This window comes from Pleurodeles waltl, chromosome 2_2, assembly GCF_031143425.1.
Source record: "Pleurodeles waltl isolate 20211129_DDA chromosome 2_2, aPleWal1.hap1.20221129, whole genome shotgun sequence".
NCBI classification, from domain to species: domain Eukaryota; kingdom Metazoa; phylum Chordata; class Amphibia; order Caudata; family Salamandridae; genus Pleurodeles; species Pleurodeles waltl.
The window spans coordinates 297,113,090-297,135,561 of NC_090439.1; the positions used below are offsets into that span (position 1 = coordinate 297,113,090).

At 41.9% G+C, this 22,472-nt stretch overlaps 1 protein-coding gene across 2 annotated transcripts in view; it reads right to left on the reverse strand.

Moving 5' to 3' along the window:
* GFOD1 (Gfo/Idh/MocA-like oxidoreductase domain containing 1) overlaps positions 1–21,931 on the reverse strand; it is a 332,915-nt gene extending 310,984 nt beyond the window's left edge. The window contains exon 1 of one of the 2 annotated variants that reach the window (XM_069219744.1): positions 20,943–21,931. In XM_069219744.1, the coding sequence (XP_069075845.1) occupies positions 20,943–21,195 (253 nt within the window). In that variant the 5' untranslated portion in view covers positions 21,196–21,931. Of the gene's footprint in view, positions 1–17,926; positions 18,044–20,942 lie in introns of those variants that run through there. The other variant, XM_069219746.1, reaches the window with a different exon arrangement.
* Between the last annotated feature and the right edge of the window lie 541 nt (positions 21,932–22,472).

Below are 22,472 nucleotides of genomic sequence, written 5' to 3' on the forward strand. Positions count from 1 at the left end.
CCCAAGATTAAATTTGTTAGAGTACCACTTTGCCTATTTTAACTCTCTCTTCTCATCCCAATGTACACCTCTACACTCACAATATATACACCTTCTACACAGCAATCAGAAAAAGATTTCCGGTAAAGAGCCCCCCCTGCGGGACCCGTTGGGCATTAAAGACCCGGCCCAACATGGAGCATGCCCGATGATGAAGCATGACTCCCATTTGGGTGTGTGATGGCTCTTGCTCCTGAGAAATCAAATGTCCCTTCTGATTTCCTAGGTTTTAACCAATCTGACGTTCTTTGACACTCTTGCCTTTATAAGATATGGGAGATGCATCCTATATTGTTGAAATATTAGTTCATTTGTGAGCATGTATGCTGGACCTTCATTTGTTCTCAGTCACCGCCTCTTAAATAACATAATGTCCTCACTGCCAGACAGTGGAAGCAGATAGAGATCATACATCTGCATGCTGTCTAGTCTTAAGCCGATATTAGGACACTATTTTGATTAAACTCACAAACCGAATAGGTTTCTCAGTAACCTTTGACCCCACATAGTTGTTGTTGGGTATTGCTTCAAACAGTAAAAAAAAATATTTAATATATTTAGCAATTCTGTTGGCATGCTTATAAATTAAAGGCCATTGGCGAGACCTCCACTCATCCTGATATAAACAAATGGATATAAGAAGTACTGGAATTAATATTTTGATCAACACACATGACAAATATAATCAGAATACCATGGATCAGATCTGGTGGAAATGTACTTGAGAACTGTATTTTAAGGTCTATAAATTCAATAATATATACTGGGAGGAGTAGGGTACATTTCAGCATACACCAACTTTTTCTAATTTTGTTTTAATAAGACATTGGATTACCTGGAGGTTATAAAATAGCTTCATAGATGGGACATGAATACATTATTGCCTGGTATAGAATATAGCAGACCCTGTACATAGTGATTTTATTTTAGTGCACAGTATGTGCTGCAGTAATACAGTGAAGACACCAGGGGCCCTATTACATATAGGACACACTTTTCCTGTTTGCGCCATGGTGCACCTTCAAACAATGCGCCACTAGAAAACACGGAAAGTGCACCTTATTATGTTGAATGAGCTGTCCTCAGGGCAGCTGCGACCTTGTTGTGCCCCCAAGGCAGCCATTCAAGTGAAATACGGACCGACTGCTTCAAAGCTGCTTTATGTTTCACTGTGCAGGGTGCACCCGCCTGCACTTTCAAAAGAGATTAGAAATCCCCTTACGGGGGGTGCAGTGAGTGACTGCACCCGCCTGCATTGGGTTGTCCAGGGAGTTCCATGATACCCACTTTCATCCCTCGAGAGGGCTGCCTTCAGGGCGACGCTCCAACAGTGCGCCACCTTGTTGTGGTACACTTTCAGTGCGCCTCTCGACATCTTCTTAGCCCTTTCGCCCACAGTCATAATACGCACAGAGGGCCCCTGCAAGTGAGAGAAAAAGCTCTTGAGATTGCGCTGGCACTGCACGTGGGACAGTGCTATCTGTATTACAGATGGGGCTGCACAAGAGTCTAAGGCCTCTTATGAAATACCAAAGTGCCATGGGGTGCATAAAGAGGGTGCGCTTGTCCATTGCGCCCTGGGGCATTTTCTGCAATACAACCTGACATATTAAAATACACTGCTGAAAAATGACCCCTGCTGTTTCATATAATATGCATATTAGAACTTGTATAACACTTTTAGAGTGCAGACATCATGTGTTAAAATACAGAGCAGAACACAACCAGCGCTGCTGTAACACAGTGGATAATATCAACTGTGTTATAGTAAAACACAGCAGAAGTCAATGTGCTGTCAAAGCTTATTAGAGCATGCCATTTTTTAAGCATAGTCCTGGCCCTCTTTGCAAAAGAAATATTATATATAATACAGCAGGTGTTATAGTACTACTTCAACGTTTGTATACTGTGTTAGAGGAATATAGTGCCCCACACCCAAATCCCCACAGTGTATGTGCATCTTCTTGTATCGGCTCTTCAACGCACTAGCCAGCCTTCCTGTATGCAGACTGATGCCACACCAGAGATGAATGAGAGAGAGCCCCTATTGTTGAAATATTGAGAACATCACCCCAGATGCAGCTATCATTTTGATATTTTGGCAGGGACAACCTAACAGTCAACTATCATCATATATTGATGAAGTCTTTATTTCATTAAGATGGAGGTACAGGTAGACTCTGAGTTATTATTCCAAGATCAGATGGGCATAGTAAGGTATTGCCATCCATTTTGCTGCTCATAAGACAAGTTAAACTTCTAAGCTCCTAGAAAAAGCTTGATAAAATGTGAAGGCGCTGGACTGTGAAGATTGATACAAAATTTTCCAATGCTCATGTTGGTCTAACTGCTGTATTTCTGTTTAATTTGCGATACCATACTGATGAATCTACAAATATTTAAGAAAATTGTGTTTTGGAATCAAGAATACACTGAAATTATTTGAATACACCATGGCAATATATTGGTATCAGTTGTAAGCTGGACTTTGACCAGAATGAGTCAATACTTAAAAAATCCGAGGAATTGAAGGATTATTCTTGATGGGTGAATAGCTAAGAAGACCTAGGGGGTTATTCTAACTTTGGAGGAGGTGTTAATCCGTCCCAAAAGTGATGGAAAAGTGACGGATTTACCACCAGCCGTATTACGAGTCCATTATATCCTATGGAACTCGTAATACGGCTGGTGGTATATCCGTCACTTTACCGTCACTTTTGGGACGGATTAACACTCCTCCAAAGTTAGAATAACCCCCGTAGTGTTGTATGAGGTTGGCTCATTTCATGCCAAGCATGGCAGAGATCCATGATGCTCTTTAATTTTACAAGTCCGGGGTGATGTCAGCTGTTAAAAAATCTAAAGCACAAAAATTGTGGAGCAGAGAGTTAAATTAAATACTTGTGAAGGTAGGTGTAGGAAGGTGGCTCTGTATATACTATTTCAAAGTAAGAAATAGTGTGCACAGAGTCCAAGGGTTCCCCTTAGATGTAAGATAGTGGCAAAATTAGATAATTCTAATGCTCTATTTTGTGGTAGTGTGGTCGAGCAGTAGCCTTATCAGAGGGTAGTGTTAAGCATTTGTTTTACACACACAGGCAATAAATGAGGAACACACACTCAAAGACAAACTCCGGGCCAATAGGTTTTTATATAGAAAAATATATTTTCTTAGTTTATTTTAAGAACCACAGGTTCAAGATTTGAAGTAAACACATAAAATGCAAGGTACTTTACAGAGGTAAGTTAAGAACTTTGAATAAAAGCAATATCATATACAGTCTTTGTTAAAATGGCAATAAGCTATTTTAAAATTGGACACAGTGCAAAAATCAACAGTTCCTAGGGGAGGTAAGTAAATGTTAGTTTGTGAAGTAAGTAAGACACTTACAAGTCTCAGTTCCTGGGCATACGTAGCCCACCAGTGGGGGTTCAAGGCAACCCCAAAGTTACCACACCGGCAGCTCAGGGCCAGTCAGGTGTAGAGGTCAAAGAGGTGCCCAAAACACATGCTCTGATTCCAGTCTGCCAGCAGGTAAGTACCCGCATCCTCGGGGGGCAGACCGGGGGGGTGTACAGCACTGGGGGGGGCACAAGTAGGCACACAAAACACACCCTCAGCGGCACAGGGGCGGCCGAGTGCAGTGTGCAAAGCAGGCATCGGGTTTCAGATAGGAAACAATGGAGGGACCTGGGGGTCACTCTTGCGGTGCAGGCAGGCACAGTGGGGGGCTTCTCGGGATAGCCACCACCTGGGCTAGGCAGAGGGTCGCCTGGGGGTCACTCCTGCACTGAGGTTTGGTTTCTTCAGGTCCTGGGGGCTGCGGGTGCAGTGCTGGTTCCAGGCGTCGGGTCCCTTGTTACAGGCAGTCGCGGTCAGGGGGAGCCTCTGGATTCTCTCTGCAGGCGTCGCTGTGGGGGCCCATGGGGGTCGTCTTGGGCTACTCACAGGGTCGCAGTCACCGGGGAGTCCTCCCTGTGGTGTTTGTTCATTGGATCGTGAGCCGGAGGCGTCAGGTGCAGAGTGGGAAGTCTCACGCTTCCGGCGGAAAACGTGAAGTCTTTAAAAGTTGCTTCTTTGTTGCAAAGAAGTTGCTGTTGTTTGAGCAGAGCCGCTTCTCACAGAGCTTCTTGGTCTTTTAGTCCAGGGCAGTCCTCTGAGGCTTCAGAGGTCGCTGGTTCCTGTCGGTGGTTGCAGGTTTTCGAGCCAGGAGACAGGCCGGTAGGGCTGGGGCCAAAGCAGTTGTCGTCTTCCGTCTTCTCTGCCGACTTGTAGGTCAGCAGTCCTTCTTGTTTCTGAAGGTTACAGGAATCTGATTTCCTGGGTTCAGGGTTGGCCCTAAATACTCAATTTAGGGGTGTGTTTAGGTCTGGGGGGCAGTAGCCAATGGCTACTGTCCTTGAGGGTGGCTACACCCTCCTTGTGCCTCCTTCCTGAGGGGAGGGGGCTCATCCCTATTCCTATAGGGGGAATCCTCCGAAATTAAGATGGAGGATTTTTAAAGGCAGGGGTCGCCTCAGCTCAGGACACCTTAGGGGCTGTCCTGACTCGTGGGTGACTCCTTCTTGTTTTTCTCATTATATCCCCTGGACTTGCCGCCAAAAGTGGGGGCTGTGTCCAGGGGGCGGGCATCTCCACTTTCTGGAGAGCCCTGGGGCATTGTAACACGAAGCTTGAGCCTTTGAGGCTCACTGCTAGGTGTTACAGTTCCTGCAGGGGGAGGTGTTAAGCATCTCCACCCAGTGCAGACTTTGTTTCTAGCCTCAGAGAGCACAAAGGCTCTCACCCCAGGAGGTCAGAAACTCGTCTCTCAGCAGCAGGCTGGCACAGACCAGTCAGTTCTGCACTGAAGGATTGGGTAAAATACAGGGGGCATCTCTAAGATGCCCTCTGTGTGCATTTTTTAATAATTCAACACTGGCATCAGTGTGGGTTTATTATTCTGAGAAGTTTGATACCAAACTTCCCAGTATTCAGTGTAGCCATTATGGAGCTGTGGAGTTCGTTCTTGACAAACTCCCAGACCATATACTTAATAATATGGCCACACTGTACTAACAATGTCTAAGAATAGACTTAGACACTGTAGGGGCATGTTGCTCTTGCAGCTATTCCCTCACCTGTGGTATAGTGCACCCTGCCTTAGAGCTGTAAGGACTGCTAGAGGGGTGACTTACCTATGCCACAGGCAGCATTTTGTGTTCATGGCATCCTTGGGGGGATGCCATGTCGACTTTGCCTTTTTCTCCCCACCAACACACACAGTCTGCAATGGCAGTGTGCATGTGTTAGGTGAGGGGTCCCCAAGGGTGACACAACACATGCTGCGGCCCTTAGAGACCTTCCCTGGTCACAAGGCCCTTGGTACCACTGGTACCTTTTACAAGGGACTTATCTGTGTGCCAGAGGTGTGCCAATTGTGGAAACAATGGTACATTTTTAGTGAAAGAACACTGGTGCTGGGGCCTGGTTAACAGGGTCCCAGCACACTTCTCAGTCAAGTCAGCATCAATATCAGGCAAAAAGTGGGGGGTAAGTGCAACAGGGAGCCATTTTCCTACAGTAGGTATATCAGAAAGATTGTCCTAAATCATATGGTTAATCATTTTGCAGGAGCAGCTGAATAATTCAGCCACAGATTAGGAAGAGTCAGTTACATTTCTCAAGGGGTAGCAGTAATTACCTTAGCATTCTTATTTTTTTAAATGTTATTGAGCAGGATGTATATAAATAGAGTAAGCCAAACAGAGAGAGTTAAAAATAAAACGCTATAAAACGTTAAAGTGCACCAGTGCACCTGAAAATTCAACATTGTCGTTCTCTTCCAGGGTTCTACTATTAGCGACATAACACAGATAGCTTTCTAAATATGACCATACATACGTACTGATAAAGTGCACATTATTTCTGAAGACCACATTTCCCTATACAGAACATGATATCAATAAGGATCTTTCATTTAAATCAATCAACAGCTCAATGCATATTAAGTCGGAGCTTGTTCAATTCAATTCAGCAATCATCCAGTGATCAATAATTTAGAGAATAGTTTCATAAGGCTCACTGCTTTTTTGCTAAAGTGCAAATGGATCAGAGTGAATTCTAGTACCGAAAGTGACTCAGTGCTAATAGTGTATAATCAAACTTTAGTGTATAATCAAACTTTGATTCTCTAAATTGCGAGAAAAAAAATGAAAGCTTCATCAAATCAAGTCCTTTCATAATTAATTCACGTGCACAATGTTGTGGACGTGATAGTGATGCAACAACCTTAATTAATCAATTAAGATGTGATTTACCTCTTGAGGACTTTCTATTTATATCATTGTTGTTGTATTAGCTTCATCCCACAGGGCAGATGGCACATATGGACTATTTTAGACTTCTCTATCACTAAATCTGACTTTATATATTCTGCAGTGCTGCTGCCTATATGTATAACTGTTGGTATTGCTCCATTGTATACCCCTGCACCTCCTCCTTTGTGGGAAACCGAATTAAAACAGTTAAAAAAAATTCCTTCAGTAATCATTAACTTAGATGAAATTCCGATACGGATCAATACTTTCACCCTAAAGTGCTGCAGTTTAGAACACAATTTGATGCCTAAAGTAACCCAGTAATAAAAAAGCGGTAGCCCAACTTTTGATTCTCTAGATGAAAAAAGAAATAATCATCCAAGAGCGGAATGGCCGGGATTCTCCAAAGTTTCCCAAATCCCTAAATACCCGGGGAGGGACCCTACTCGCCTTGCATGTCTCCTGTCTCCTCAAAAGTTCTGGTCCTGTTCATTTTATCATACCATTGTTGAAATGTAGGGATATTAGTTGTTTTCCAACACTGCAAAATTAATGAGCGGGCCACCGCTACTGCCATCGAGATAAAACATTGAGAACGCTTGTTAAGCCTGCACATCGCATACGTCAAGCCAAATAAAGCTAACACAGGATCTGGTGAAATCGTATATTGGACGCCCCTGCTTACTTCAGTAAAGACCTTGCTCCAAAATTGACATAGTGTGGGACAGTAAAAAACATATATGCAACAAATACCCTTTGTCACTTGCATTACATTGAAAACACTGATTGGGGTATGATGGAAAAATCACGTGCAGCCTATGAGGTGCATAATATGCTAACCACCTTGAAAGAAAATACCTTCTTTTGAAGTTTGCTACTGTAAGTGATTTATACCCCAACTCGCAGAGATTGTGTCACTCTCCCATGGTTAGCCTACAGTTAGTATCTCAATAGATATTCTCTAATAGTTTAGGTAATAATGCTTGATTATAATATTTTGCAAAGCAAACAGTACTAGCTCCCCAAGCCTGAAAGTTTATTTTTACAAAAGAGATTAATTAATTTATGGGTTTCCTCGCTCATCGTCTGATAACTTTCTTTTAAAAATCCTGATATCTGTTGCAAACTTAACTGTGAAACCAAACTCTTGTTTCCGAATTGCTGTATAATTAGCTCCAATAAAATCAGCCTCAAACTTTTATAAAAGACCTTCAATTTATTAAATCCCTTAACCTTACAGAATTGTAAGGTTGCTTTTGATAAAATTGGTCAAAAAGCTTTGCAATCTTGCAAAAGAGTAAATGTGTAACAGACTTGAACTTTCCAGATTCTAAATAGCACCTGCACAGGAAATTCTAGCATATTCAGCATCTTATATCTTGACTTTTAGGAAGTTTTGCAGTCTTCAGAAAAGCTTGTGGCTTAATCGCACTCTCTTAAATCATTTGATTCAATAAAACATTGTCAAAAACAGTCTATTCTGCCAAGAGCTGAACCACATTATCCAAAAGAGTAGCCTGATAATAAGTCAGTAAGTGTGGCAACGCAAACCCTCCCCGAGTTTTATCTAGATGTAAAATCGTAATCCTTATCCTTGGCTGTTTGTTACTTCATATACATTTCCGAAAGAGCATATCTAGCTAGGTCTTTGAAATATTAGCTGGGAATTTTAAGAGGGAGATTGTAAAACAAATTGAAAATAATCGCAACATGGACATTTACATTAAATCTACCCTTCCAGTCAAGTATAATGGTAAGACGGTCCACATTTCAAGAAGTGATCTTACTTTACTAGGAATAGCACCATAATTCAATTGAAAAAGTTATGAAAAAGTGTTAGTTACATAAATTCCAAACTAGAAAATGGGGTGCTGCGAGATCAGCTAGAGACTATGTGAAAGATCCACATGTGATGCATTAAATGATCACATTTCTGTCTTTGCTTGAGTTATGTTGTACTCCCATGCCTATAAAATCTGCAATTGTGTTTAAAGCTCTGAATATTAGCACTATCAGCTCTGTAATATAAAATCATTTCATCAGCAAACAGTTAAATTTTTGACGTCCGTTCTATAGGTGGAACGATGAATTCATTATTGCGAATCCTAACAGCCGGAGGTTCTATAAAAAAAAGTAAACATGATTATGACAGAGGTCACCCCTGCCCGGTACCTCGATTGATCTTCACTATACCGGCTTCCCTGAAGTTGACAATGATCTTAGCCTCTGTGTTATAATACAACTTCTTCAACATATTTGAAAATTGATCAGGGAATCCAAATTTGACTAGAATAAAGAATAGTGCTTGCCAGTTTACTAAATCAAAAGCCTTTTTTGGCATCCAGCATCAAAACCACTGCTTTCTCTTTATTAGTAATTGATTGCGTGCATCAAAAGATGTGTGTTGGCAGCCACAGATCTATTGGAAAGGACCCCGTTCTGATGTTTATATATTATCAATTGGGCCACAGAAGTGATCTGTTGTTCCCATATTTTTATAAATAGTTTATAATCCAAATTTAACAGGCTTGCTGGGCAGTAAGAATTGACATCAGCCGCTATTTTGCCCTTTTTAAGAAAACTGACAATAATCGACTCTCTAAGAGATTTGGGGTCTCTACTCCCTCCCTAATTTGATTAAATAGAAATGTTAAGAAAGTTAGAAAGTCCTCTGTGAACCAATTGTAAACTTCTATAGGGATGCCAATGCGTTCGTTGGCTTTTGCACTGCCATATTTTTGAGTGCATTAGCAAATTCAGAAAGCTCAATTTTCCCAACCAGAGAATCCTTTTGGGAAGTAGGAGTTGTGGTCGATGGAGAGTGCTAAAATATTGTTCAAGCCTTGTTGGGAGAACTACATTCATTTTTCATATATATTCCTACAGTGTTCAAGAAAAACCTCAGCTATCTCCTCTCTCCATACCTCGATTGCACAGATAGACGGAATCTCAACCTTGTTGATGGCCTGCTTATTCCTCCTTATTTTCATAGACCAGGCCGCAAATTTACCTATTTGTTGGCTTTCTTTGTATAATTTCGAATGAAAAGCTCTACCATTAGTATTTTTTTTCCACTAGAGAAAAGAAATCCCTGAGCTCCTGTTTTGCCCTCCCTAGCCACCCCCCTTTTTGCCACTTGACTGGAGATCCAAGCCTGCTCTCAGAACCCATCAATTCCCTCATAGCATTATCAGCTGCTGCTTGTAAGGCCTGAACTTTAGAAATGTGTGCTCTATGTAACTTGGCCTTATAGGCTATGACCTGCTCCATAAAAGTGCTCTTAAATGCCTCCCTTCGCATGAAATCAGAGGCAGTCTCTGGGTACTTGGTAGAGTACTTTTTTCCTACTGTCACTCATATATACACACCCCTATCCAAAAGAATTTGGAAGCCATGGTAGAGCCCTAAATAACATAAATAAAATAAAAGTAGAAATAGAGTTATTAGATAACTCCGTGTCACCAGGTCACCTAGTTTCCTTTCCTTTGTTTTCATTTAACAAATCATTGAATTCTGGGGCTGATAATCCTGGTAAGGGTTCAACTGAAACAGTACAACCAACAACACCTGAGAACAATGCTCTGTAAAAGGAAATTCCAGGACTGTAAAAATTACCTGGATAACAATATACCACTTTCTATGAGTGTTATTCTGTGTCTTTTTAGTCTTTATAGGTCTTTCCTAAAGACAGCTGTGGCTGTCTCGGCATCCTCATGAAATAAAAGAAAATCGTAAAAAATACTTACATATTTACATATACATAGATACATACATAAAGGGGCCTAGTGTCAGTCCTCTTTAACCACTGGTGGACTTTTTTTTTAATTCTTTCTTGTGTATTTAAGCTGTCTTCAGCTTACAGTAATTCAAACACATGTTATGTTTGTTCTTATCAGAATCATATTTTCCAGTGAAGTGCACGAATACTACAAGAGACTTTTATACCTGTTCTAAGTACACGTTTGCTAGCGATCAGCCGTACTGTTCTAATAAAACTACATTAGTCATTTTTATATTTAAATCATTTACTGCAAGCATAGGGCCCCAATATTTAAGCACACCAACTTGCCAAGGTCAGGTCTGTTGTCTCTGAAAATTATCCCTTTCTAATGATGATGTAATTTATAACCCTAACTTAAACATTTGTTGAAATAATATTTGTTTTCCCGATCATGTTCTTAATCTCGTCCAAACTGTAAATGGTTCATGGATGTGAAACATATGGCCAGGAAAGTCGATCATACCAGATTTTATAATAAACTGACAATGAAAGGTATTTTCCCTTCAATTTCACTGTATACAAATCTGTCTTGTGTGTCTAATTAAAAAATCAGGCATGGATCTGGCCCGCCTGGGTTTACATTGGACGCCCCACATCTGGACCTTTAAGGAACTAGTTCTTGGATTTGGCTGCCTGATTTTGTTCCTCTATCTCAGTCTCTTTCTATGTTCTTAGAGCAAATCACCTAGTATGGTGGTTAGTTGTATGATGCAGAGATAATCTCTGGGTCGGTTATTTGATTCTCTTACTACTACCCAGTGCCAAGTCTAAGTCAGCCACATCACTCATGGACTCCTAGCAGACACCTTACCCAGCACAGAGAGGACATCCATACCAAACATCCATACTTCAGAAAGCCTTTACTTCAGTGGTTCCCAACCTGAGATCAGAGGACCCCTGTGGGTCCGCAAAGCCTCCTCAGGAAGTCTTTGACTGCTCAGGAAATTATATAATATTAACAGATTAGGTCCCCAGCTTTCAGTAATGACTCAGTTGGGGATCCCCGGATTCCAATAATGATTCAGTGGGGGTCCCCAGGTTCCAGCAATGGTAAAGTGGGGGTCCACAGAAGTCAAAAAGTTGGGTGCCACTGCTTTACTTCATACAGCTGTAACAAAAGGATGCTACATGCACGCAACTCTGACCTCGGAACCCCCAGATATCTGAGTAGTCGAAGCGTAACATCATTAGACAGTGATTGCTCTAATACAATTTACCTAAATCCAGACTTGATCACATGGCCACAACTGTTCAGACGACTGTGGATTCAAAACAAAGCAATGCAATGAGCAAGCCTTTGCAAAGCTGCTAGGTCTTGCCTGCATTTTGATTCCTGAACAAAAAAATTGTAAAAGCCTGCAGCAGTGAAGAAAGAAAACAAAAAAGTTGTTTTCTGTAAGATTGAATTTATGAGATAACTATTAATGTGTGATGGTCCAGTGTACTTTTGATATGTAAAATAGTTCAGTGCAATCCAAGCACTCCATTGGAGGCGGTAACACACCAAACAGCCAATGACATGAGGAGAGAGAAAAATACTTATCTGCGTGAAGCCAAAGCCCACTCTATGTATGGTTTAAAAAACTGGTAACAGTAGGCCATGTAGCCAGCTCTGCTGTCACGTGAGGCCTAGAGACATGCTGTGCTTCAGACCTCCAAAGAGAAACAGAGACTCTAAACCACCCCTGCACTAAGAGTGAACCGTGCTAACAAGTTCATAAGCACCTTCCCCTTCCTCAAACCACTCTGCTGGCCGTATGTGGCAAACATATTACACACAATACTCAGACTGTTGTTCAAGTCAAAGCATGACATAAGCATTCAAATTACTTCAAAATAAAAGCACTGCTCACCAGATACACTCAAAAACTTTTGATAAGAAACTGTCCCAAAACTAAAACAAGTAGTTGCTAATTTGTACAAAAAAAAAGATATAAAAACAATGCAAGAGGTTTTCCTTCAAGGCCCGCCACAGAGCTGGGACCAATAAGGTTGTCGAATATCAAAATTGCCTACTCTTCATTCTACCTAATTCACGACTCTACACTTCTTCTCTATCTCACTCTTGCAGGTTTGTTTTTATCCCAGCTTTCTCTCTTTTTCACTGTTTTTCTGTCGTTCTCTTTTGCCGAGGACCAAAACTTCAAAACGTTGAAACCCTTCGCAGGATGTGATGAGGGGCCCGAGTCTCCCATATCTCATAGATATTCATTGACCTTTAGAAGAATGGGGGACCACTTGATGGACTGAGATCCCCCTGCGTGCAGGGGCTGCAGAAGCCTGTGTTAAGCCCCTGCTCCTCCCTCCTTCTTGGTCCTTTTCCTGCCTTTCTCTCAGTTCCTTTGGGTCAGAATCTGCTGATGAAAAAAAAGTGCATGTAGTCAAAAATGTATGCTGGTGCCCACCACCTGCAATCAAATTAAGCACTGCTTTCTAGGATGGAGAGTGAAGCATTGGAGGTGCTACACAGTAAAAATGGAGGAACTACAAATGTGACAGCATGGGACCAGCCCGTGAGGTGGAAATAGTGTAAAGGCACAGAGAAATGAAAAGTCTAAAACTGTTTATTACTGGTGTGATGAGGTGTAGACTAGGGATGCCTGGCGAGTTGTATCTGCAGTCAAACTAAGGATTAAATTTATCGCCACTTCACACTGGTTCAAAGTCACAAAAAGTGATGCACAACAGCACAAAGTTTTGATTTGGGATTTACTTTTCAGCTCAATGCATGATTTCCACTGGAAGGTAACCCTAAAGAAACACAAAGAAGCACTTTGCACTACGTTGCATCAAATAAGTGTCCTTTGATTGGCACATGGGCATTCCCCTCTAACCACCCATGTTCTTTTGACACAAAGCACTATCTGCTAATATTTGTAGATAGGCCTTGCACCAAAAATTAACACCTCGAGACAGGAGCATAGTTGTAAAAAAGGTTTCTTTTTCTACTGTACAACACACAAACTTAGAAAAGTTTAAAATTATGCCTGAGCATAGTTTTTCGTAAAAGAAAGGCACCCTTGCAGTACGAAACTAAGCGTGCCGTTAGGCAGCATGAAGAGCGCCAGCGCAGGGGCTAACGGCTGCAGCGTCATATCTTGTTAGATCTGACGCTCTCCTGCTCTCTCCCTTTCCGGCAATGCAGCAACTTTGTTTGCTGCACTGTCATGCATGAAAAAATAGTAACGTTGTCCCTCAGTCTGTATTTTCCGGTGCATGCTGGGAGCCATGTCAATAGAGTTGCTGCTGTCAGTAATTCATGTATTTGCGAGGGAGCCACTCTAACAGGAATGGCTGGAAGGCTTTGACTGCAACGTCACCAGACACCTGTGACTAAATACATACCGGTCAACCTCTTCATTCAAAAATGCAGTTGGAGTGAGGCATTTAAAAAGGGTGAGTCCATTAAGGTGAATAGGGAATGAACACTTTTTGGAGGCCGACAAAGCTTTTAAAAGCGGGTGACCCTATTGTAGTTTTGGAGGCATACTGTTTGTCAGGAAGGTGAATAGCAGTAAAAAGAGAGTGACACCCATCGCATGTGGGTGAGTTGATAGGTATGTAATGGAGCAAGAGAGTCAAGAGTTGCTGAATGATTAAAGATGCCCCAGTCCTGCTCATAGAGCCCGTATTGACCAAGGAAAGTGTCCTAAATATGCTAAGATTCCAGAGAAAACGTGTTTGCACTGCCTGAATACATTCTCCTTGCCTCAAACATAATAATTACATTCTTGTGGATCTCTGATCCTGGTAGACAAAAGTAGACACGTTTGCCGTGATGGTTAACTTAGGATGCAAAAGTAGTGTTTGTTACTGCTTGGTTGGAAAAGCATGAGTGGACTATATTCTTTTCTTCTAGATTTTAGAAGAGATTAATGTCTATATCAGCCGAGTTTAACACTAATCTCTGAGAGCCAGATCCATACTGAGTTTCAGGATATTTACTTGCCATAAATTTAGCTTAAACATTTCTAGCATAGAAAGGGATTGTTTATAAACCCTGGAACGGATCTGGCCCTGGTGGACCAACACTGGACATCACTGGCCTGATATAACCACGTGGTGCCTTATTTAACCACATAAAGATGTACACGGCCACATCCTAATATGATATGCACTTCATGTGAAAGGAACCACTATGTCAACATAAATGATAAAATCCTTTCCCTCCACTTCAAATGAGACGTTTATCCTTTGTAAAGATATTCATCTCCAACAGACCGATGACAAAATAGTATATTATAGTGGTATAAAATATTTATAAGGGGTGAGGCTTCTCTACGCTGCTGTTGAAGACAATAAAAATAATGTTTCCGAGCTCTGTGATTTATCTAATGAATGTGACCTCATCCACTAAGGCCTCTCAGTTACGAGTTCTTCCTAACAGCATCATCACTGCATCAGATAAATAGCAATACTCTGGGGTTGTTTCTTTATTGGCAATTATGAGTTTTGCTCTCAAACAGGCATTACCAGGTCTTTTTCACTTAGTACCTTTTCGGAGGTTTTACCTGCTGGAAATTAGCTGGTGAAAAATTCGACTGCTTGATTTTTCCAAAGTACTTGTAATTCCGACACCCGTACTAGGATGTGGGATTGTCACGAGGCACAAGTAATGTGGTTTAGGAGGGTAAGGTCCCAATACGCATAACAATTCATAGTAGATCTACCAAAACAGCTTGATCTTTTGTATTGAACAATGTTGACGAGTCCAATGACATTGAGGTCTGATACCTTCCCTGTTAACTCGAAGTTTGCTTTTATACACATGTCCAATGTCTTTTTACCCTTCTTTGATTAAGGCAAGATTGAAAACCACCATGTTGTTCAGTTTCTGCACATTTGTAAAGCATCTTAGTGAGAAGTTGAAAACCGAGCTCTATTTGGCTAAGATTAAATTGATGTCGACTCCTCAATGCCACGAAAAACCTCTGAATTAAACTTTAGTGTCAACAATGAGAATGTGAAGAGACCTTTCACACGAGCCCTGGGACTAACAGTAGAACTAATGGTATGTAATAGGCCACTTTGAACAATGACACTCAACTGTCACTAGCTGACAATATTAGCTCCATAAAATCTTTTAAGGTTTTAGAGAAAAGTGTGATCTTTTTGGATTGGTCGTTGCAACAATACTTGCATAAATATACGTATGAGAAAAGTGTCTACTGTCATATACTGTCGTCCATCTTAACGTACCCTTCAAAAAAGCTAAGGCATTCTATGTGCTGTATTTTGTTGATACGTGCAGCATTTATTGTCAAAATGCCCCGTGTGCGCTAAAATATAAACATAAAAACATTCTTGGCCTTAGGGATATTTAGGCAGCCACCTCTCAGATTCTATACTGCTGCATCTCACTATAACGATTGCTGATCTCCTGAAAACATACTGTGTGTTTGCTTTGTGCTCAAATAATGGGACTTATTTAGGAGCCAATCGATCAAAATGGCTGCCTGCTTCTAAAAGGCTCCAGGTTAGGCGGTGTCTCAGGTGAAACCGCAGTCTCAGCTGCACTGGACCAGTTCTATTTCAAGGGCTTGGAAGCCTTTGGTGGCAATGTGGAGCAATGGGCAGGGCGCTGAGAGTTTGCCAGGTACTAGGAGAGGACCTGCGGGCTTGGGTACAAGTTCATGAGTTAAAAAAACACAGCAAGGTACACCAAGGCACGTGTTGCAATATGCCACGCAACAAAATATTTTGTAAAGTAAAATATATTAGACGCATGACTAAAACAACGGCAAGCGGGGTACTTAGACATTTCAACACACAAAATGTTGACAGGTAATTTAGTGAAGAATCTGTCAGCTATGACTGTCACTCATAGAAAAGCGTAAAAAGTATAATATTATTCCCCATCACTGTACTGTCATACAATAAACAGGAGTGTGAAAGTGCATATGTTATTACCATCAATTCCCAGGTGCCCTCTCATAGAAGGCAGTGGCACTGATTCTCTATTTTCTTCCATCTATTAATTTCTTAAGAGAACAGTGACGCTGCTAAAATAAAACAAACTGTACGTGAAAAAATAACAGAATGTAATTAAAAAAAAATCCTTAACTTACACATCACACATGCACAGTTAGAAATGAAACTGGCTAGCATCAATTTATCTTCCCCATAAAATAGCATGTGCTCTCATAGCATTGGATTCATGTACCAATCCCCTGTTCAAGCCAAAAATGAACAACGTATAAGATATAGGTGACAGATCCAGACTCTTTGCAGCTTACCCTGCATAGACTCTGCTTTTTGATAATTTGCGCCCAAGTGCCTTCAACATCTAAGACGCAGTGAAGCCCAACCTAGAAGTGTGTACAAAGCACCAGGCTTCAAAGCTCCAGAGAATAAGAACATCAGACCTCTTATGACAAAGAATGAACTACAAAGTAGGATCTACTATGTATTTCATAATACATGTGTTCTCATGATAAGTTCTGACTTTCTCCCTTGTAAAGTATGTAAATCAGCCTGTCATGTATGCAGATTCCTTACTGTGTCAAAAAGCTGCATTCACTCCAACTGCTCCCAAAGCCTCTGGGTAGGAAAAGGCTCTGATCCCCCTGATTTTTAATTCTAAAAACATCAGCTCATGCTAGATAGGACAGATAGTGAGGCCACTGAATCTGACATCAAAAGAGACTGGCAGCTGCTACCAAAATATCGCAATAGGGGTTGTCTCCCCTTAGAAAAGAGTTAGCTTCCAACTGCAATCCAAATCCTATTGAGATTAAAAGTACCACACTGTTGGTCATCACACGAGTCAGGGAAGTGTCTTTGCTCCATATGTCCTGTCTAAGAAGATAATGGTAATCCCCAATACTAGTCAATGAAGCACAATAAATTAGTCAACAGCACAACCTGCCTCCTACTTAGCCACAGGTAAGGGAGCCCAAGCCAATTTCAAGATGTCCATATCTTCAAGACTGGTTGGTAAATAGAAACTTCCTCTAATTTTTTTGCTCTTTCAAAATGACAGGAAAACCCAGTTGTTTGCTCTACATAACCATATATTCAGGCTATTTTAAGATAAATGTTAAGGTTCTTGGTCAACCAATAATTCGGCAGCAAATAGGTGGGCTGTGAAGTGTGACAGATATATAATCTTATAACAGAGTATTATCAGTGGAACGCTAATAGTAAGGAATGTCAAAGGAAGAAACGTCTAAGCATCTCCAGATGAGTGATGCATAAATAAAGTAAAACTGGTGTTGAGAACACATCAGGTTAGATTCCACTCTGACACAGCCAGTTCACATTGGAAGATGTCTGAGAAGCATGACCCAAGGTCCTACATTGTCGTAGTTTGGACTCTTGCTCTGAGCAAGACTGCTGGTCTCAGGATGACAGTACTTTCGTTTGTAGGTGACTAAGTTTCTTCCTACAACTAGTTGTAACTGTTGTCCAAACCTTACCGGCTTACTAGCAGTACTTCACCAGAAACACAATAGTAAAAAGGTGATTTGTAGCAGTCGCTTACGCATGGACTCAGAATAAGATCTCTCAGGGTTGTCGTGGTTAAACGGATATTACCCTTTTCTCACAGATTATTATGTCTCATACAAACAAAGGCAATAACACAGATGCAGTGAAGTGATAATAGTTTTTATTTAACATAACTGCTTTGTGATAAGTTCCATTATGCAATATATGAAAGAAATATATGTATAGGTATAAAATGGAATAAGCCCTAATACCCTAAGGAGAGTAGGTCTAACCTCCTACCTAAAAAAGGAGAGCTGGGTTCGTTAAACCTAATCTGCCAAAGCCGTGTCCATGAGAGGAGCCCCCAACCCTCGTTACCTTGGAATGAGGTCTCTATCTCAGACTCCACAGGGGCACGAAGACTGGGTCAGCGTCAAGATGACTGCAGCATCGGTATCAGCGATGGTGGCGATGCCCTCTGGTCGGAATCCCTCTGATTATCTGTTTAAAAGTGGTGTATTTATACAGATCTACAAGGTCCCTTGACATAAGTGTTATTCATAACAATAGATAACAGGCATGCTTGGGACAGCAATTAATATCAACAATTCCTCGAAAGTATAGAGAGGGAAAATCCCTAAGTGTGAATGCCTACTGTATGTTTGTCTTTTGTGCTTGATCTTGACGCCTTGGCGCAGTGACACTGATAATAGAACCCACAACAAGTGGCCTAACTATAAACAGGGCCGCCATTTTAAAGGAAATAAATAATTAAATGGACTAAGACAGAGCAAGCTAAGTAGGTTAAAAGTCACTGGGTGACGGGGGCACGAGTTTACAAGCCTACGGCTAAGCTAACTCCTGTTATCCCGTTAAAACAAACCAGGATTCACTACAACATGTTCTTAGAAAGGAGAATACTATTTCTATTAAAGGACATTTTTAGTCAGTCAGTGTTAATCCATGAACAAAGAATAGTACAAGAGCACTGAAATAAGACCAAAACACAGTTGGTTTATATTTCGGCCACTACTGGACTCCCCTGGATAGGGCCTTATGTGGGGTTATATCTATTTCCAAATTCAACAGGTCTTTATTCCTGGCTGCAACAAATATTCTTTCACAAATTCTTCTACATTAAATACCTTTATTGGCCCATGTTTGTAATAAAGTTTTTATTTGCAGTGATAAAACATCTTTCTTGTTTTAGAGTATTTTCTGAAAAACAACCTGGAAGACATCAAGACAAGCCGTACAAGCACGAAGCAAAACATACTTTGAGTTGTTTGCTATTTCCACCAAGCAAGGTCCTAATGAGAAGCCAATTAGATTCTCTTATCTTCGAAGATTAACTTTATGAAGGGGAGATAACCAACTCTCTCTTTCAAAATACCACATACTTCACCTATGTTCATTGACTAAGTCAGCATATATATGTTGTTACCAGAACACTTGACATAAAATGTTGGTATAATGTATTCAGTTGGTCTCAGACAAGCCAATGAGGTGATTTCACCCACAAATGGGATTGCAAGTAAGCTTTCATTAAATCAGAATGAAAGCAAAAGGTTAGCTGTTTGTTATTGGAAAGAAGGCTTGCCGGCATACCATTCAATAATCTCAGTGTGAAAATGTGAAACAATCCCAAGCCCACCCATCGACCATCGAAACAGTACAACCAGGAGATAGCATATTCGAAGTATTGTCATTTGCAGTAGCCTGTCTGTAGTAAGTAAATTCACAGAAATACAAAATAACAGAAACTCCTTTCTGAGAACCCAAACAATAGAGAAGCCACTTAGTGGGAAACGTGCTAAATGAAATAGAATTTGGTCAGAAATAACTGAAAAATCAAATAGCGTTTAAAAACATAAATATTAATGATCTAAAAACAGTTTTTAAAAGAAAGAAAATGGGGACCTCTAGAGTCAATATCGGTTAGAGGACATACGTTTAATACTAAAGTGAAAAAAGTGTTAAAGGGTAAAGAAATAGGGGACATGGTGGGGAAAGTGGGAAGAGAATCAACAAGGGTCCTGAGGAGACCCACGGGAATCAGGGTGTGGGCAGAAACATTGACACTGTAAAAGGGATTCTCTAAAACAGACTGATTTGAAACAAAGAAAACAAAGTATTCAAGTCGACTGTTTAATATTGGAGTAGGGGGCATCCTTCGTGTTCAATATATATATGTGTATCACATTTTTATTGTTCACATGCTGCATCTTTGAGCACTGCACCATGCACCACTATACATTAGAACACTAAAATGGATATACACGGATACACTGTTTTCCAATTGGAGAGACTGTGCTTCTTTCTGTTATTGAAGAATGAATGAATCAGTTAATCACAGGTGTTCATTGATCTGTTCATACCTGTACTGACATTGAAATAAGAGCCATTGAACCTTTGTTCTTGTTCCAAGATATTCAGGAAATCATTAGCAATGCATTTGAGCTTGATCTAGATTCATTGTATGTACATGTAGTTTATATGTCTTGAGTAGAATATCTGCAATAGATCTGGCCCTCCTTCGAGTATGTCTGACACCCCAACAAGTATATTCAATGGAGAGTCTTTTGTGGCACGTGATCCGGGGGCAAAAATACAGAGACTTGTCATTGTGTTCAAAGGTCAAACCTTTCTGGTTTTTGTCAACAGTTCCACTCCCACCACGGTATACCCCTGAAGTATTGTGGGCGAATAGTGTCCTAAAACAATATTGTAGCCAAAATATCACCTACCAAAATACTGTGAAGGTAGGTTTTGCTACATTCTACGTATACGCACCCTGACAATATATAGGTGCATGGATGTGGAGTTAAGAACAGTAAATCTAAACCTAACTATACTTAACCTAACTTGAAAATATCAAGTATGTTCCCTCTATAAGGATACCTATGTCTATATTAGGATGGCCCTGTCTATATCAAGTGACCCGGCTTTATCAGGACCCAACTGTCTATATCATGATATACATGTCTTTAATAGGATATGTAAGCAAATATTAAGACAATTATGTGCATATCAGGATACGCACATCTATACAGGGAATAAAAAAGGCACTGATTGAGTGTGTCTGTGTTTATGTTTTTAAGTTACGTGTCTGTATTAAGATAACTAGGTTCACCAACCAGATTAACTAAGATTACATCGGGATGTACTAGTGTTGTACGTATGTATAAATGAATCCATAACTCCATGTCAGAAGAGTTTCTATAGGAGCTCGTTCACCAGAATACACATACACATCTATGGCAGGATGCACATGCCCACATCAGAATACGCGTGTCTATATCAGGGTACTATGTCTACCTATAAATACACACAGACGGGCATGATGCTTCAAGAGGGCGGCTCTCGTGCACGGAAGCTGCACGGCCTCGCTTACCCAGGGTCTTGACGGCGATCTGGCGCGTGAGCGGGGGCGGCAGGTTGATGCAGACCAGGTCCACGTCCTGGTGCAGCAGCACCTCGTCGATGCGGCTGGTGCAGAAGGGCACGCTCATCTCGCGCGCCAGCTCCTCGGCTTCCTCCTGCGTGCGGCCCCACAGCGCCTTCACCGCGAAGCCCTCCTCCTGCAGCAGCGGGATGATCACCCGGGTGGTGAGGCTGGTGCCAAACACCCCCACCCCGGGCAGCATGGTGGCGGCCAGGAGGGCGGCGACCCCCGAGGGGGGCACAAAGAAGCAGAGCGGGGGAAACCTCGGCGCCAGCAGCCGGGGAGGGGGCGCTGCCTCTTCAGCGGGGAGGAGCGGGGCGCCGCCGCACTGCACACGCCGCAGGTCTGGCTGCAGGGGCGGCCGCCACCTCCGCTGCCCTTGCGGTGACAGCAGCCGAGAAGCTGCAGAGCCGGCTCCTCTCCCTCCACCCTCTGCCGTGCAGCGCGGATCCCCTCCTCCTCCCCAGGCCCCTGGGGTGCACCCTCCCACCTCCCCCGGGTGAGAGCCTTGACCTCAAAAGGGGCAGTGCTCCCTACAGCCCCGTCAGATGGTCGTGCCCTTGCCTGCTCTCCCCATCACGAGGCACGGGTGCAAAATATTCCTTAAAGCATGTCCAAAATGCTGCACCCGCTCCGGAGCTGTCACTTATTGTTGCTGTCTAAAGGTTGGTAGGTGCTGGGTGTAGCACTGGAGCAGTCCCCGGTAATAGTCGAGTTCCTCATCGCAGAGGATCGTTGCATCAGAACAAAAAAACAGAAGCATCCAGCGCCTCAACCAACCAGGGAGGCGCCCCCGGGGCTATAACACGTTGTGCAAGCAGCCGCCGGCGCTGACAACCTTTATTCCGGCATGTTTCACAAGTGTGAGCCCGCGCGCACACACCCTTTCATACAATGTAGTGAGAGAGGAGGTCTCGGCTGCTGTCACCCAGCTCTGTGCTCTGTGGACGTTTTCCTGTAACGCCCTCTTCAGAGCCTCGTGAGCCATTGGCTGCGGTTGCACTGTAGATGTGGGTGTGTTTTGTGTGTGGAATATGCTGGTGTGTATAATAAAATGGAAACATGAAAGTGAAACAGTTCAGATAGGCAAACAGCCCGTCAGTGTCGTGTAATCCAAGGCCAGGCAGTAGGAAAAATAAAGTGAAAGGCACAGGTCTTGACAAAAACATCCAGTCTTAGTCTCTTTAGAAAGCAGTCCCAACAATTGTCTGTCATAAAACATTTGCTGCCTGAGGAATATCACGCGCTATGTGCCATATGCTTCTTTTGCTCCCGTTTTAAATGTTGACTTTGGGCCCAATTCACAAAGGTATGTGAATATTTACTAATGCGCAAACGTACTTCTCCACCTTGGTGTAACTTCACTTTTTTGCAATTCTCCAATTTCGAGTGTAGGGTTACAGCTAGGAAAAGCTTCACTTGTCTTTAACCCCTTAAGTAAGGAGAGTGGAACCTACTACAAAAGGTTAAACGCGTGTA